General features: G+C 46.6%; 1 protein-coding gene across 3 annotated transcripts in view; it reads right to left on the bottom strand.

The window, feature by feature from the left end:
* Nucleotides 1-16,709, bottom strand: part of ASCC2 (activating signal cointegrator 1 complex subunit 2) — a 43,144-nt gene extending 26,435 nt beyond the window's left edge. Inside the window, exons 1-5 of one of the 3 annotated variants that reach the window (XM_019426619.2) lie at nucleotides 16,604-16,709; nucleotides 11,924-12,021; nucleotides 5,477-5,635; nucleotides 4,937-5,107; nucleotides 3,486-3,615 (exon numbers count right to left, since the gene is read on the bottom strand). In XM_019426619.2, coding sequence (XP_019282164.2) covers nucleotides 3,486-3,615; nucleotides 4,937-5,107; nucleotides 5,477-5,635; nucleotides 11,924-12,004 — 541 coding nt within the window. In that variant the 5' untranslated portion in view covers nucleotides 12,005-12,021; nucleotides 16,604-16,709. The remainder of the gene's footprint in view (nucleotides 1-3,485; nucleotides 3,616-4,936; nucleotides 5,108-5,476; nucleotides 5,636-11,923; nucleotides 12,022-16,603) is intronic. The other 2 variants (XM_053902179.1, XM_019426620.2) reach the window with 2 other exon arrangements.
* Nucleotides 16,710-17,221: the final 512 nt, after the last annotated feature.

Raw genomic sequence — 17,221 nt, 5'->3', positions numbered from 1 at the left:
ATTCTGGCTCAGGTCATGATCTCATGGTTCATGACTTCGAGCCCCACATTGGGCTATACACCGAGCGTGGAGCCTGCTTGGGATTCTCCCTCTCCCTCTCCCTCTCCCTCTGCCCCTCCCCTCCCTATGCTCACGCACGCACACAATTTCTCTCTCCCTCCTTCTCTCTCACAATAAACAAACTTAAAAAGAAAGAAAGAATGTGCCTGGATTGCTCGGTTGGTTAAGCGTCTGACTTCGGCTCACTCAGGTCATGATCTCACAGTTCATGAGTTTGAGCCCTGTGTTGGGCTCTGTGCTGACACCCCAGAGCCTGGAGCCTGCTGCAGATTCTGTGTCTTGCTCTCTCTGCCCCTCTCCTCCTCTCAAAAATAAATAAACATTAAAAAAAATTAAAAGAAAGAAAGAAAGAAAAGAAACCCAGGGTGAATGGAAGATATTGCCAAAGAGACCAGTGCAGTCCTTGGTGGGGCCAAGGCCTGATGAACTCCTGCTTTCGCAAAGAGGCTCCAAGAGTCTACTTGAAAGGCCCTGCTTTCAAAATTACACTTACTAATTCAGAATTATCAACCTTGAAATTAAAAAAAAAATCCGGGTGTGTGTACAGGTGGATGGGGGTGCCAGATAAGGACTGGGCTTCTGCCCAAAGGAAAATCAGCCAGTTCCCTTGTTCCTTCCTTTTCTCCCTTGTCAACCCTCTTCCTACAGCTGACCTGCTTTCCTCAAGAGCGTCTGTGGTAGAGAAACTGGAGGCCACCCCTTTATGTGCCTCCTGCTCAAGGGTTGGAAAGAGAGCTGCTGTGTGTGTGTGTGCATGCATGCATGCATACGTGTGTGTGTGTGTGAGTGTCTGCAGGCCCCTCCTCCATACCCCCCTCAATGCACACACCCCAGCACACACACAATGAAGGGGCTCTGTATGCCTTTCTTGTCCTCTTTTCCATTAACCACCCTCTAAGAGCCGAAGAAAGGGCTCTCTTAAATAAGTCAATTAAGGGTTCTCAATCTGGGGCTAAAAACATCCTAAAACACCTCAACATCTGTAAGGCGGTATGTTTTTCTGGGGACAAGATTTCATCTGATTCTCAAAGAAGTCAGTGACTCAAAAGATTAGGGGCTTTCTCATGCCACCCTTGCCCACCTGGAACTGTGGCCAGAAGTCTTCTCCCCCAGCATCTCACACCTCACAGATCTCTATGCCTCCACTCATAACCCTCTCCACCCCCCAACCCTCCCGAAGGCCCTTTCTCTGCACCCGACACCAGTTTTCTCCAGAATTGTTCAAACTTTTCCCTCCAGCTGAACTCCCTAAGCACTGCTTTATTCTGCCTCCAGGATGTCTTCTTCTCCCCCAGTAGCCAAACCAGGCTCTCACCTTCAAACCCACGCTGAAGCACTGGCCCCCTCCTCAGCCTCCTGTCACCACCCTCCCCACTGGCATGCTGCCAAATTAACCTTGATACCAGACAGCTCCTCCTTGCAGTTCCCATGGCCTCATGACAGTAAGAGCTCACAGTCATCAGGCACTTGTAATGAGCCAGGCACCATGTTAATCCTCACAACCATCCTATGAGGTAGGTGTATCACTAGTCTTCCCATCCTTCAGATGAGAAAACTGAGGCCGAGAGAGGCTAACTGACTTGGACAAAGTGACACAGCCAGGAACAGAGCTGGGGTGTGAATTGGGCAGAGCCTGCTTTCTGAGACACCAAGCAACACTGCTCCCCAAGTGCTAAAGACTGACATGGAGCCCTCCCTGAAGTGGCCCCAGCTTTCCCTTCCCCATTTCCTGCTGCTGTCCTCCCGGAATGCTCCGCTCTAACCAGACTGGCCTAATAACTGTTTCTCTAACTAATCATGCCTGTTTTTGCTCACTCACCCCATGCCCTCAGTCCACAGTAACATTATGAAGAGTCTTTCTCTGGGAAAGTCAAAGAAATGAACTGATGATCAGGGAACAATTAGATTTGAACGGGAAATCAGAGGCTGTTCCAATGAAAAGGCTGGATGTGAAATTTCATATATATTATGCTCTGATATGGTTCTGAAAAATATAGAGAGACAAGACTGGAAGGAAGTAATCACCAAATGATTGTCTCTGGGAGCAGGAATTTGGTAATTGCTTTCTTGCTTTTTTACATTTTATATTCTCCCCAAATTTTCTAAATTAATATATATTATCTTTATTATTACCTTTATTATTAGGAGGAAGGAAGGAGGCAAGCCATTTCAAGGGATACCTTAGCTTTGTAATTGGGCATTTAGAGGACTATATCCTATAATCTCAGAGGAGAGGCTGACAGTGGTGTCCTGGGTGAGCACCTCTTTGTGTCCAGCCCAATGCCATCAGCTGTGGTTCAAAGAGGAATCCACTGGCTGGAGCGCTTGGGAGGCTCAGTTGGTTAAGCGTCCGTCTCTTGGTTTCAGCTCAGGTCATGATCTCACGGTTCATGAGATCCAGCCCCACATTGGGCTCTGTGCTGACAGCATTAAAACAAATCAGAGAAGAATCCACTGGGGCATTGTTCCCTCTGTCACATCCTAACCAAAGCTTCAGTCTCTGATGGAACCTTCCAGCCCACTGCTTTTTTTTTTTTAATGTTTACTTATATTTGACAGAGAGAAAGCACATGTGTACACAAGCAGAGGAGGGGCAGAGAGAGGAGGACAGAAGATCCAAAGGGGGCTCTGTGCTGTCAGCAACAAGCCCAATGTGGGGCTTGAACTCACAAACCACGAGTCCATGACTTCAGTTGAAGTCGGACACTCAACCGACTAAGCCGCCCAGGCGCCTCTGGCCCACTGCCTCTTGACGGGATCCAACTGCTGAAGTCATTCCTTTCTCAACCCAAAAGAGTCCTCTCTGAACTCTGTCTCCATCTATTCTCAGCAACAATACAAATCATGACATTTTGGGGGCAGCCCCATTATCCTTGAAGCAGGGAGGGATGAAGAGCAAGAGCTCGAGAGTCAGGCCTATGTGACATAAATCCCAGCTTGGCCACTTATTAGTCATGGCCTCTCAGGCAAGTCCCTTATTTTAACCTCCATTTCCTTGTCTGTAAATAATGGTGATTACAGTGTCACATCACAGGGCTGCCGTGAGGATCCATTAAGATCACTTAGGAGGAGCACTCAGCAGAGTGCTGGGCCCCCAGTGAGCACTCACATAGAGGTTAGCAATCACTGTTGTTCTACTCTCACCACCAAAGCAAACTTCCTCACTACTGCAGCTGTTTGGCATGTGGCCTAATACTAAGATCCTTAAGGGACCGTGCAATACAGTGTTGTCTCCACTCCCCCATGGCCACCTAGTCGCATCTTTCAGAGTTGACACACATATACCTGCAAGGTCATACCCAAGCCCCATCCACCGCTACAGCTCTGAATCCCCCGGCGCTCATCTAGGTGCCACCTTTGGGATGTCTAGTTTGGCATGTGGGGGCCATCTCTGTGCAGCCCTCTAGGCCCTGTGCCTTACGTACCTATCATCTTCTGGAGCAATGGCGAGTTGCCTTTTCCAAAGAGCACGCAGAGATCCAGGATCTTTGGGATGTCAAACAGGAAGTTATTGTAGAGGATTTCTCCAAATGCAGAAGGGGAAATGAAGTGATCCTAAGGAACAGTACAGAGAGGGAGGATGAGAGACTGTCTGAAAGCATATCTTTGTGAAGTAACAGCAAACTCACAAGAAACAACAGGGGACTGGCTCATAAATGAAAGCCCGTACACTCTGTGGACATATCTGGGCCTTATATATTGGCCTAGAGGTATAGCTATTCCTCATTTTAATGTAAAAAGAAGCAAAAATACACTATAAAAAGTTGGTTGGCATTCATTCTAAAATATTTATGGGTTGCAGCACCTGGTTGGCTCAGTAGAGCATGTGACTCTTGATCTTGGGGTCATTAGTTTAAGCCCCACATTGGGCATAGGGCTTACTTTAAACTAAAAATAAAATATTTACAGGTAAATTACCATGATGTTTAGAATTGCTTTAATATACTCAAGGAAAAGAAAATACTCCAATAAAAAAAAAAGAAAGAAAATTAAGGAGAAGAAAGAAAATAAGATTGGCAAAATATTGATAATTATTAAAGCTGGTGATGGGTATGTAGGGTTCCTTACGCTTTTGTATATATTTGAAAATTTCTATACTACAAAGTTAAAAAAAAAAAAGCAAGCTCCTATTGTAAAAATAAATGTACACACACACACACACACACATCTAAAGGAAAAAAAATTCCCTGAAGGAATATGCACCTTAACGGTGGTTATTTTCAGGGAAAGGGATTTTTCTTTCTGTAATGTTTGAGTTGTTTAGAGACAGCATGATTTTTCAAATTGGAGGAATAAAAGTAAATGTTTTTAAAAAGCACATACGAGTGGGGGGCCTAGGTGGCTAAGCTGGTTAGGTGTCTGACTTTGGCTCAAGTCATGATCTCACGGTTTGTGAATTGAAGCCCCACATTGGGCTCTGTGCTGACAGCCCAGAGCCTGGAGCTTGCTTCAGATTCTGTGTCTCCCTCTCTCTCTGTCCCTCCCGTGCTCGTACTCTGTCTCTCTCTGTCTCTCAACAATAAATGAATGTTTAAAAAAAAAAAAAAAAGCAAAAAAAAAAAAAGCACATACAAGTTCCTTTAACAAATCAGGATCAATGTTTTCAACCCTCTGAAGCATAAAAAAAGGCAGTTACATGTCAACTGGCAAAGGGGCCTCGGCTCCCATTGATGAAAATACTTGATGTAATACAGACCCAGTGAATTTGCGGATAAGACGGGTAGCACAGATTTCTTCCCCAATGGTAGGAATAAAGGCGGAGGGGAGACAAAGAGGAAACGTGATACTTCCAGAGCCTTCCTTCCCAGGGGCGGGAGAGTCTGGCACAGAGGTGTCAGGTGGCAGGTAGCACCCCATCACGGGATCAGGGGCTTACTTTGGATTCCTTATGAGTGGACATGCGGAGGAAGGTGAGGAAAACACTTCGATGGAGCCGTTTCTGCATGTCAACAACCTCAGGGGCCGGGGCCACCCACTCGTCGAACTTTCGGGGGACATAGCGCAGATAGGAGTCCAGGCACTTCTGCAGGGTTTCATCGAAGATAACCTATGCCAGATGACAGATCAGAGCAAGGATTTGTCACTAAGGCCCAAGGGCTTGTGGGTGGACTGTGCAGGGGCTCATGGCCTACCAGCCCTGGCCTAAGGCAAACACTCCAACCCCAAGGGACTAAGGAGGTATGAATGAGCCGAGGGCTAAACACAAGTTTCTAAAAATGACACGTTGGAAGGCGTTGTGTAAACATCATTAAGATCGTGATACAAGACAGAACAATCCAAACCACACTTTGCTGTTAAGGATCCAGTGTAAGAAGTAGAGAGAAAAGCATCTCCTAGGGGGAGAAAAACAACAACAGCAACCAACCAACGGCATGTCATGTGCTTTGTCTTAGTGTTAATTTTGATAGAATGTTACCTGGCACCAGAATTTATCGTGAGGCAAGGCCAGGAGCCAGTCGAGGTCATTGGCTACGAAGGTGGCGCGTTCCAGGTACTCCTCCACTAGGGCGGGAATGTTGTCTTTAGGGGGCGGTTTGTATAACACAAAATACCGGTCTGCCTTCTGCTCGGGGTGCTACGGATCCAAAAACCACGTGTTAACGTGGCAGAGGTTAGTCAGCGAGGGCCCATTTGCCAACCCACAGCAATGACAACACTTGGCTGTTCCAACCGGTGACCCTCCAAGGAGTTTTTAAGCATAAAGAACCAAGTGTCTCTAACAAAGGGGGCTTGGTTGCATCCAGGGAACACTAGGCAGGCATTCAAAACCATGTGTTTTGGAGGATATTTAATGACACGGGGAAAGGTCAAGGGAAGAGAAAGCAGGATATGAACCTATTTAATATAACCAGTTTGGGGATTTTTAAAGAAATATATATATTTACACAGGTTAAAAAAAGTGGCGGTGGAGTGGGGGAGTAACAACCCAAAACTAATAGTGATTACCTTTGGTGGGGGGTAATTAGGACTTGAATATATTTTCCAATTTAAAAAACATACACGTGTATTACTTTTTAAGTTATTTTGTAATTACATGAGGGAGACACATATTTTCTTTCAGAAGTTACAACCCTGCTGAGAAGGAGAGTCTCCTGGGACGATACTCCCCGTGTCCCCATGTCCTCCCAGGGGTGACCACTCACCATCCAGTAAGTGTCCCTGCAGACCTTTTCTAGGCTTTTAGGGGAAAATATACTCATAGAAGGTATTTCAGATCTGTTTTCATCTTTCTTACATAAACAGAATCATACTGTATGTATCATGCTGTATCCTTCTTAGAATCAGAGACAAAAAAAAAAAACACCTCGGGAATTTTTTTCTTTTAAAGATGCTAATCCAGGAACACGGCAGGTCTCAGCTTAGAATTCATAAGTTCTTTCTTCCAACCCTTACCTTGCCATGAACAAACCTTACTTTGTTCACCTTAAAGAGATGAGCTCAGTTTTCTCCCTGACTACATAAGGGCTGCTTTCTCCAGGGGAAGTGGTAATAGGAGGAAGGCCGGGCAACATCTCAGTGGTTATCAACCACAATCCACCCATTTCCAGGTCTGTCAGTCCAGGGGACAGGAAAATCATGACTGATTGGTCAGTTTTCTCAAGAACCCCCTATGTCTCCCTACTGCCTGATGCAAGTCTTCAAACTGTGGTGTCTTTGAATCACACAAGGATTCCTTGGGGGCCAGCTATGAGAGGAGCCTTCAGAATCCCTCCCACTGAAATCAGAATTTAAGGGACGCCTGAGTGACTCGGTTAAGCGTCCAACTTCGGCTCAGGTCACGATCTCATAGTTCATGGGTCTGTGAGTTTGAGCCCTGCTTTGGGCTCTCTGCTGTCAGCACAGAGCCTGCTTTGGATCTTCTGTCCTCCTCTCTCTCTGCCCTCTCCTGCTTGTTCTCTATCTCTCTCTCATGATAAATAAAAACTTAAAAAAAAAAAAAGAAATCAGGATTTATACAGTGGGCTTCCAGGTGTAAATTTTTTGAAAAAGGAAATCCTGCTGACTGAAACAAGTTCAAAACAACTCTCTAGGATCTAAATTCATCTCCTTGATTTCCAAGCTCTTCCCCTCCTCTATCTGTTGTCATTTCTCCTCTTAGGTCACTTTTTAGGCAGGGCTACTCATCACCCCCTACTCCTCTGACAGATGTGTACGTGCACACACACCCTGAAATTCTACCTTCCTTGTGATCCTACAAACATTTACTGGCACACTGTTGTGTGTCATGTGCATGTTCATGTACATGAAGAAAACATCCACGTGCTCACAGAGCCTATGCTCCAGAGGGGCAGATGCACATCTAAGCCATCAAGGGAGCACAAAACAGAGGAAGTGACAACGCAAACCTGGCATAGATACCGTGGGAGTGCAAAAGGTACCTAGAGATACCTACAGGACAGGGGACAACTGTACCTAGAGGACAAGGGACAACTTCCCAGAGCAGGCAGCATCTAAGCTGGGCCTCTGAAATTGAGAAAGATTTTTAGATGAGAAAAATGGTATTTTATGGAGGGATAAAAATGGGCCATGAAATAAAAGGGAACTAGAATGCACTAGGTGGTGGGAAATAGATTTGGAGGAAGAGAACACTGGAATGGTGCTAATAAAAGCCAACACCTGGGGCACCTGGGTGGCATCTGACTTCGACTCAGGTCATGATCTCAGGGTTTGTGAGTCTGAGCCCCACACTGGGCTCTATGTTGACAATGTGGAGCCTGCCTGGTATTCTCTCTCCCTCTCTCTGCCCTTCCCCAACTTGCACACATGCATAATCCCTCTCTCTCTCAAAATAAATTAATTTAAAAAAACATAAAAAAAAAAAGCCACCACTTAACAAGGACCTGCCCAATGCCGGGCTACTGAGTAGGTATGTCCCGCAGCCTATTTCTTTTTTATCTACAACTACTTAAAAGGGAAATAGTATTCTCCCCATTTTACAGAGGAGGAAACAAAGAATCAGTAAGGTTCAGGAATTCTGCTAAGGTCACAGGGCTAAGGAGGCAACTGAGACAGGATCTGAAGCAAAGCTTATGCTGCTGATGGACTGAATGACCTACAGTACCCATGTGCCATCCTGGTCTCCCTCTTTATCCTTCTGAGCCCAGCTCTGACCTCATCTCCCCAACTCCCACCCCTAACTAGGTTAGGGATTCACCTGGGATCCCCTAACACTTGCCCTCTATGCTTCCCCAACCATAGCACCTGCTGAACTATATCAAAAGTACTTCCAGATCAGTGGTTACTACAGATGGGGAGAGAAGAAAGAATGGATCACAGAAGGGCACAAAGAAACTTTTGCGAGTGGTAGAAATGTTCATTATCTTGATTACAATGATAGCTTTGTGGGTATATACTAGTGTCAACACCAACCAAATTTATACTTTAAAGTATGTGCAGCTTAGGGATGCCTGGGTGGCTCAGTCGGTTAAGTTTCCGACTTCGGCTCAGGTCCTGCTGTCACAGCTTGTGGGTTTGAGCTCCGTGTCGGGCTCTGTGCTAACAGCTCAGAGCCTGGAACCTGCTTTGGATTCTGTGTTTCCCTCTTTCTCTGCCCCTCCTCCACTTACGCACTCTCTCTCTCAAAAATAAATAAACATTAAATATGTGCAGTTTAGTGTCCTTCAATGACACCCTAATAAGGTTACGTAAAAAGGGAGGGCCTGCCTTCTGTCTCCCCCACTAACCTGTAGGTCTCCAGAAGCCATCTGGGCTTCGCTCACCACAGCATTCCCAGTCCCTAGAATAGTGTCTGGCATTGAGCCAACTCTCCGTATATATTTACTGGCTGGCTGAAGAATGAAGGTGTGTAATGAAGGACCAGATCCCACCAAGTTCTTTGAAGGACCTTGAATGCCAAATTCAAGAGTGGGGACTTTATTCTGTAGGTAACAGGAGCCACGGGAGATTTCAGGGCAGAGAGCAGCAGGCTCCAGCTGTATCTTCCACCCTTCAAGCCTGGCTCAGGTCCCACTTGCTCTGTGAAGCTTTCTGGACATTCCCTGCCCATCAAACTTCTGTTCTGCTTATCTTGATAAGAAACTATTTTATACATCTCTCCAAATGTTCCCCTACGTGAGTCCTGTCTTCCTCAAGGGGCTCATTCACTCATTTGGGCCCAAGACTTTATTTCTTTTGGATTTTCAAGAGCACCAAGTGTGTGCTGTGTGTGCAGTTAGCTACTCAATAAACATTAGCTCCACCCATCACCCTGCAAAGGCAGCGTGGTGGCTACCCCTTGGCTAGAGATCTCCTTGTCCTAAGTTGGGACTAAAGAGACAAATATACAGGGACGCCTGGCTGGCTCAGTCAGTTAAGCGTCCAACTCTTGGTTTCGACTCAGGTGATGATCTCACAGTTTGTGGGATCGAGCCTCGGGGTGGGCTCCGCGCTGATGACACACAGCCTGCTTAGGATTCTCTCTCTCCCTCTCTTTCTGCCTCTCTCCCACTTGTGCTCTCGCTCTCTCTCAAAATAAATAAATACACTTAAAAAAAAAGAGAGACAAATACACAGTGGGTAAATATCCTTCAGCATGGTCAATAAGACCACTCCTTGATCAGGCAGCTGTCTCCCCTCAGCTCATCCTTCTTCCCACCCTACTTCCCATTCGAAGCTTCTGCCACTTGTCACTGTTGTCATCATCACCATTATTGACTGCTTACTATGTTCTGGTCACATGGCCAAGTATGTGTGAGATTTAACGCAAAGCTTGTGAGGCTTAACTCAATGATACTGCTTACACCCGAGTCACTGGTGGTTGGTGTAGGAGTCAGGCTCTCTCAAGACTCCGGGACAGTAAGTATACTTGGGTCCTCCTTCCGGGTTCATCCTTCTCCCACTGCTCTGCCCAGCTAGTGCTTATCCCCCCTTCAATACCTGGTTCAGGATCCCCTTCTTTCAGGAAGCCTTCCCTAGCTGTGCATGCCTCCCCCCCGCCCCCCACCACCACTCCCAAGACCTCCCTACCCTACAGTCCTTCAGTCTGGATCAGTGGCTTGGGCTCTGCACCCACATAGCCACCTGGACTTCTATCACAACCCTGATCACACTATAGAGAAACTACTGGACTCCTTTGCTCTTAGTCCACACACCCCTCAAGGCCAGGAACCATGTCTATTTTCTCTGTAGCTCCAGCATCTGGCACAAAGCCTGTCTGGAGTTCTTGACTCATTTACTGAAAGTTTCCTGAGAGAAATGCACCCGGCACTGGGAAACCAGAATGAAGGGAAGGGACCAGGTCCCTGTTCTCATGGAGCCCACAGCCTAGCAACCCAGGTATTAAGTACATGGAGAAGGACTGAGATGGAAAATCAGAGTCAACTACTTAAGAAGTCAGTCTCCACCAGCCCAACAGAACTCTGTGTGTGTGTGTGTGTGTGTGTGTGTGTGTGTTTAATGTTTCCTTAAATTTATTATTGAGAGAGAGAGAGAGAGAGAGAGAGCGTGCACGCGCGCACAAGCGGGGAAGTGCAGAGAGGAAGACTGAGAATCTCAAGCAGCTCCGCGTTGTCAGCACAGAGCCCAATATGGGGCTCAAACTCACAAACCGTGAGATCATGACCTGAGCTGAAATCAAGAGTCGGACACTTAACCAACTGAGCCACCCAAGTGCCCCAGAACTTTCTGTGTTAATGGAACTGTTCTATACCTGTGCTAACAAATACAGTAGGCATTCACCACATGGGCTATTTTAATTTAAATTAACTAAAATTAAATAAAAAATGCAGTTCTTCAAATTATCCACATTTCAAATGTGCAATCCTTATATGTGGCGAATGACTATTGCACTGTGGCTACCATACTAGGCAGAACAGTTCCAGATTTTCTGATAAACACCCTCCTCACATAAAAAGGTTATGAAAACAAACCCACAGGCTTTATAGCAGAAAGTTTAAGGGTATGAGAGTCAGTCTAGCTGGGCTCCCATCCTGGCTCCCCTAACTTCCTAGTTCTGTGACCCTGAACTTTCAGTTTCCTCATCTGTAAAATGGGGACAATCAAAATACCTACTCACAGGGCCATGGTACAGCTTAAATGAGATAATCCAAGTGAAATGTTTAGAAAGATTTGGCCCAGAGAAAGTGCTCTACAAATGTTAAGTCATATTACTAAAGAGTAGTTAGGAAATAATAAGAAGCCATCCAGAAAGCAGGAAATAAAATATCAAGCTCTTGTTTCCCACGACTTTACTCGAACCCCCCTAGAAAATACTTCCTCAATACTTGAGCTTGTTCAAGGAAGCTCACATTCTTGGGAAAACAGTAAGTGGGTACGGGGACTCTAGTCCCCACGTCTGTCTCCTTCAGCAGCCTGGCACCTCTCCGTAGCCCATATCTCACTCTGCAGCTCACAGCCTCCTTATTTTTCAGTCTCCCAAGCCCTGCAGAGTTGGTATGTGGCAGGTGGCGCTTAGCCCATTGCAATAAAAGACAGCCTGACCTCTGAAACTGGCGTTCCCCCTTAAGTGTGGATAATAGGTGAGACAGCTCTGAAAAAGGCCTACCTGAAACCTGAACACTTCCCACAGGGTCAAATCCCCAAACCAGACTTTGGGCTAGATCTTTTTTCTAGGCCAGCTCAGGTTGAGTCAGAACTGCCATCAGACTCTGATTCAAAATGAAATGCTTTGGAGGAAAGGTGTGGGGTGGCAACATGGAAAATACTACTCAAATTCAAGCTGCTGCTCAGAAAGGAAACTTCTGCACCGGGTCTGGAAGGATCTAGTAGTGTCCCAGCTACTGAATTACTATTGACTGTGGCCCTCGGGTCATTCTTGGAACAGATAAAGGAGGAATTTGCTTTTTGCTTCTGAAATTGCAAGAATGATAATATCAGGCTGAACAGCCTCAAGGTACCGGCTCACCAGCGCTGGTGAAGTCCTCAGTTTTCCTGTCTTCAGGTCCGTGTGGGTGATCTGGAGTTGGTCCAAGGGCAGAGATGGCATTGTGCTGTGTGACCCTCCTGTAAGGAATATGGATGGGAAGAAGAGAGCAGACACATAGGCTCCTGGTGGAAGGAGCCTGCTCTGGAACTGATCTCAGAGCCAGGAGAGAGGCTTCACCCTCTGGCCTCAGGAGGCTCCTGAGTTAGTCCCTGAAGACCCAGTTCTTGTACCTACTAATTCAGACAGAGGTGACTTTTCTGCCTAATGCTGGAGTTCTCAACTGAGGAGGAAAACACTCCCCAAGTGACTTCTGATATATTCCCACTGACTTTGTGTTGTATCGGCTAAAAGTACATTATTTTGGGGGACACCCGGGTGGCTCAGTTGGATAAGCGTCCGACTTCGGCTCAGGTAATAGATCTCACAGTTCGTGGGTTCAAGCCCCACATAGGGCTCTGCTGACAGCTCAGAGCCTGGAACCTGCTTCAGATTCTGTGTCTCCCTCTCTCTCTCTGCCCCTCCCCTGCTCATGCTCTGTCTCTTCTCAAAAATGAATAAACGTGAAAAAAAAAAAAGTACATAGATTATTTTCATTATGGCTCCAACTCTGTGGTCCCTCTGAGCTCTGTGAAGACAGTGCCTGGGCTCTCCTTCTCTTGCTATCTTTTCTGTGACAGGCCTGATACAGAGTTGGTCTCATCAAATGTTTGACTCGTCAAATGAGTGACTGAATATGAGGACACTTTTCTTAAGAATTCTAACCAGATTGGCAGTCTTTTGAGGGAATGGAGTCATGAGCCTTTCCTCACTCACTTATAGACAGTTTTAATATTTTACAACCTCCTTAGGCTTCAAGGAAAAAGGACATGGATGAACAGAAGGACCAGAGAGGACAACGGAATTCACAGAAACCTGCCAGTGTGAGCTCTTTTCTGCAGAGGCCCAAACCCACCTCAGAGTCAGTGAGTGGCAGACATCATGTCTCTTGTCTTCCCATCCAATGTTCTGTCCATAATTCTACTTGGCCTGACCCACAGAAGGGACATGCATATTGGCTGAATCATGGAACGGAAGTGAATCGGGCCCCTAATTCACTAATGGAAGACATGCCATAAAAGGCCAGCACAGTCTCAATGACAACATAAAGCCATATTGAGCCTGGGATGAGGAAACCATCTGTCACCTCCTGAGAACCTCACAGATGAGGTGAGGGGCTCAGTCAGCTATGAGTTACAGGGAGGCCCGTATCTCAGATATCAGGCCAGGCTCTGGGGTTATTAAGACAGACTGATAATGCAGGGTCTCTGCCCCACAGGAGCTTACAGTCCAATAATTACAATGATAATGGCAGCAGCAGCAGCAGCAGCAACATGCTTATCATATGCTGGTGCTTTTCCTAGGCCTTTTCTCAGCATTAACATGCTTGGCATATATTAATGCTCATGACAACTCTAAGGTTGAGTCTATTTTTATCCCCATTTCATGATTGTGGAAACAGAGGCTCAGAGAAGATGAGAAACTTTCCCTAGGACTCAGTAGTTGGTGAAGCTGGCTGGCTCTTAACCATTAGCTGTACTGAGTCTAGTGATAGTGTAGCTGAACTTGGGTGTTGCTGTCAGGAAAGCATTTCTAGGGAGCCTAAAGGATCAGGAAAGCCTGAATTGAGTCTTGATAGTGGCGATTAGCCAGGAAGAAGGGTGCTCCAGGCAGAGGATACAGCAAGAGCAAAGGTAACAAGGTAGGAAGCAGCTTGGTACATAAAGGATCTTAGTTCATGGGCTGTTTTAAAGACTGTGAAGATACCCATTATAAAAGGATGTAAAAGAGAGAGGACCACTCTGTCTAGTCCTCAAGGCTTATTCCAGGTCTAGAATCTCAGTGGGTCAGATATGTCATCCCTGCACACATGAGGTGGCCTCAAAATAATCACAAGGTGAAGTAATGAAAGGGGCTTGGGTAAGTTTTCACCTTTCAGCTTTGCAAAACGATAATGTACACATGTTGTACGTACATTATTTTTTTTTAATTTTTAATGTTTACTTATTTTTGAGAGAGAGAGAGAGACAGAGTATGAGTGGGAGAGGGGCAGAGAGAGAGAGGGAGACACAGAATCAGAAGCAGGATCTAGGCTCTGAGCTGTCTGCATACAGCCTGATGTGGGGCTCGAACTCACGAACCATGAGATCAGGACCTGAGCCGAAGTCGGATGTTTAACTGACTGAGCCACCCAGGTGCCTGCACATACATCATTTTTAATCAAGTTACTATCTTACTAGCCTCTCACAACCCAGTTAAGCACAACAAGGATTATTATGCTCAGATGTCCAAAGAGGGACTTCGATTTGCTCAAGGCAGATACATTAGTGGCCAAGTTGAAACTGAAGCCCAGACCTTCTGCTTTAGCACCTGGGTCTCCTGTGCTGTACATACTAAAAATATTTATTTCCTAACCCTCTAGTGATGCTGGGAGGGCAGCTGGGAACACCAGGGGTCTGCTCACCAGTGCAGAATCTAAATGACTCACAGGCCCTGTTCTTTCCATATTCACATTCCAAAGACGGTTGTGGGAGTGTCCAATGTAGGGACCTAGGTTGGGGAAAGAGCCATAGTAGGTGGTGGCTCTTTGTCCTTTAAATTCTAAGCCACAGAGACCAGGCCTAGATGGATAGAGACAGCTACCTGATTTCAGAAGAAATCCACTCATACAAGCCAGTGCCTATAAAGGTGGTTCAGACCCAGGCTGCTGTGGTGGTTAAAAGAGAGCTTTATAGTTTTGCAGCCTGGGTTCATATCCTGGCTCCACCTTTTCCTACCCATGTTTGAGACCTTGAGACAGTTCCTTAAACTCTCTAAGCCTTGATTTCCTCACCTGTAAAATTGAGATGTGAGAAGAATCGATGGTAAGTGTTCAACACAGTACTTGGCACATAATAAGCACTCAATAAGGTTTGCTTGTGATTACAAGTCCCAACCATAGGCAGGACACTTGGGACTTCCTCATTTACTCACCAAACACTGACTGAATACATTCTGGGTCCTAGGCATATAAATGATTATTCAGTGTGATCAGAGCTGTAATAGGAAATATCCAAAACAAGCACAGCAGAGAAAGGGAAGATGACCCATAACTGGTTGTTGAAAGATAGGAAGGAAAGATGGGAAGGAAGAACATTCCAAGCAAAGAGCAAGTGTGAACAAAGACTCAGAACCAGTGGCTTTGAAGGAAGAGGGAAACATTTGGCATGGCTGAAAACACAAGGTCAGGAAGGGGATGACAGAAGTAGAGATGAGGTTGGATAGGAAAGGTGAAGACATTTTACAAAGAGCCTCCAGGGCTCCTGGGTGGCTCAGTTGGTTAAGCCTTCAACTCTTGATTTCAGCTCAGGTCACGATCTCACATTCATGAGATGAAGCCCCAAGTCAAGCTCTGTGCTGACAGCACAGAGCCTGCTTGGGATTGTCTTTCCTTCTTTCTCTACCCCTCCCCTGATTGTGCTCGTTCTCTCTCTCTCTCTCTCCCTTTCTCTCTCTCTCTCTCAAAAAAGAGAGCCTCCAATGCTATGCTAAAGATTTTGGTCTTTCATCTGAAAGCAGTGAGGAGTCATTTAAGTAGAGAAGAGATATAATCAGAAAGAAAAGACAATAACCTGGTGGCAGAGAGACTGCCTATGAACCCTTGGAGAGCAAAGACCATATTAATGATTAATGATTAGTCATTTGTGATCACCTACTACGTGCCAAGCATTGAAGCCTGGCAAATACCAAGGTGGACAAATAATAGACTTGGTCCTGCCCTTCATAGACCTTACAGTCTTTATGGGAAAGACAGATATGAATTGAATAGCCATACAAACTAGTTATACCATGATGTATGCTATGTAGGTCAGGCCCCTGGGGCTGTGACAGCATTTAACAGAGAGAACAGTTGAGGGAGGGAGCATGTCAAGGAAGATTTGAGTTTCATCTAAAGTATGGGTAGAAATTAACTAGGCAAAGACTAGACTCTAAGTTCCCAAAAGGCTCTAAGTTCCATCTGTGCCCGCCAGTGCATCCTTCATGCCAAGCAGGGCAGCAGAAGCCAAAACTTAGAAAAAGGCTTTCTATAGAAGGTGAGCTTGGTGCAAGCACCAACTACAATAAGGCCTGGGAGCATTGCCAGGGCTACTGCTGCCTCAGTTTCTCTGTCTGTCATCACCCTTCTGGTCTCAATTCAATATTACTTTCCTCAGAGATGTTCGCAGACAACCTGACCTAAAGTATTCACTCCGCAGTTACTGGCATATCTTTCATTATCTTGTGCCTTTATTTGTCGCTGTCTCCTGCCACGTGTTTGTCTTGCTGTTTGTATCCCCAGCGCCTAGATCTGTGCAGGAGGCGCTAGACATGTATTTGTTAACGAATGAATGAACTCTAAGGAAACTGAAACCCAGAGTGAGAGTAGAAGGCCTGTGACTCGTCCAAGGTCACTCTGGGGCTGAGCCTCGAACCCGAGACTCACGGCTCTGGCGGCGTGGCCTCAGGGGCGACTCACGGCCCCTGGGGCAGCGTCAGTCTCGGCCCCGCCAGGCAGGCGGAGAGGCCCGCAGCCGCCGGGGGCATGGCCGCGACTCCTCCCAGACCGGATGCCCCCTATTCGGCAGGGCCCAGCCACGCACTCACCTCGGCGGCTCCACTACCGGAGCTGTGCCGCCCCCGCCGCCGCCGCCGCCGCCGCCGTCCACGGTGACAGCTCCCACTGCGCCGACACTTCCGGGGTCAAACGGCGATTCCGCAGGCGCAGACAGGAAGCCTCGGCCCCGCCCCCGCCCCCGGTGCTAACTGCCTTAGAGAAGCCGGACCCGTGGTCACGCCCCCAGCCTTAAGACTCCGCCCCCACAAGGAACAGGCCGGACTGTAACGACGCGCCCTGCCCCCTCTTCTCTCCCTAGAGGTTCAACCTGTTGGAAAGTATTGTACCTGGCTTTACAGAATCTCAGGTTTCCACCTCCCTCCTAACCTTCTCAGTCATTGTTTTACAAATTTAGTCCAAAAGAGTAGTTTTAACAAGTCAAAAGCATAAACATGGTGTTGAGCAGAAAAAAGCAAAGTGGTACAGACTCAAATTTTGTTGATAGGAACTTCTAGGACAGGCAAAACTAGTGAGTGGTGATAGGTTTAGGATGGTGGTTATCTCTGGGGCTCATGACTGGAAGGGGCCACAAGTGAGACTGGGGACATTCAGTAGGTGTGTTCAATTTGGAAAAGTCATCAAATTGTACACCTATGAGTTGTGCACTT

Source organism: Panthera pardus, unplaced genomic scaffold (genome assembly GCF_024362965.1).
Source record: "Panthera pardus isolate Hobbes unplaced genomic scaffold, ASM2436296v1 HiC_scaffold_15, whole genome shotgun sequence".
Taxonomy (NCBI): domain Eukaryota; kingdom Metazoa; phylum Chordata; class Mammalia; order Carnivora; family Felidae; genus Panthera; species Panthera pardus.
This window is presented reverse-complemented; position numbering and strand designations above follow the sequence as displayed.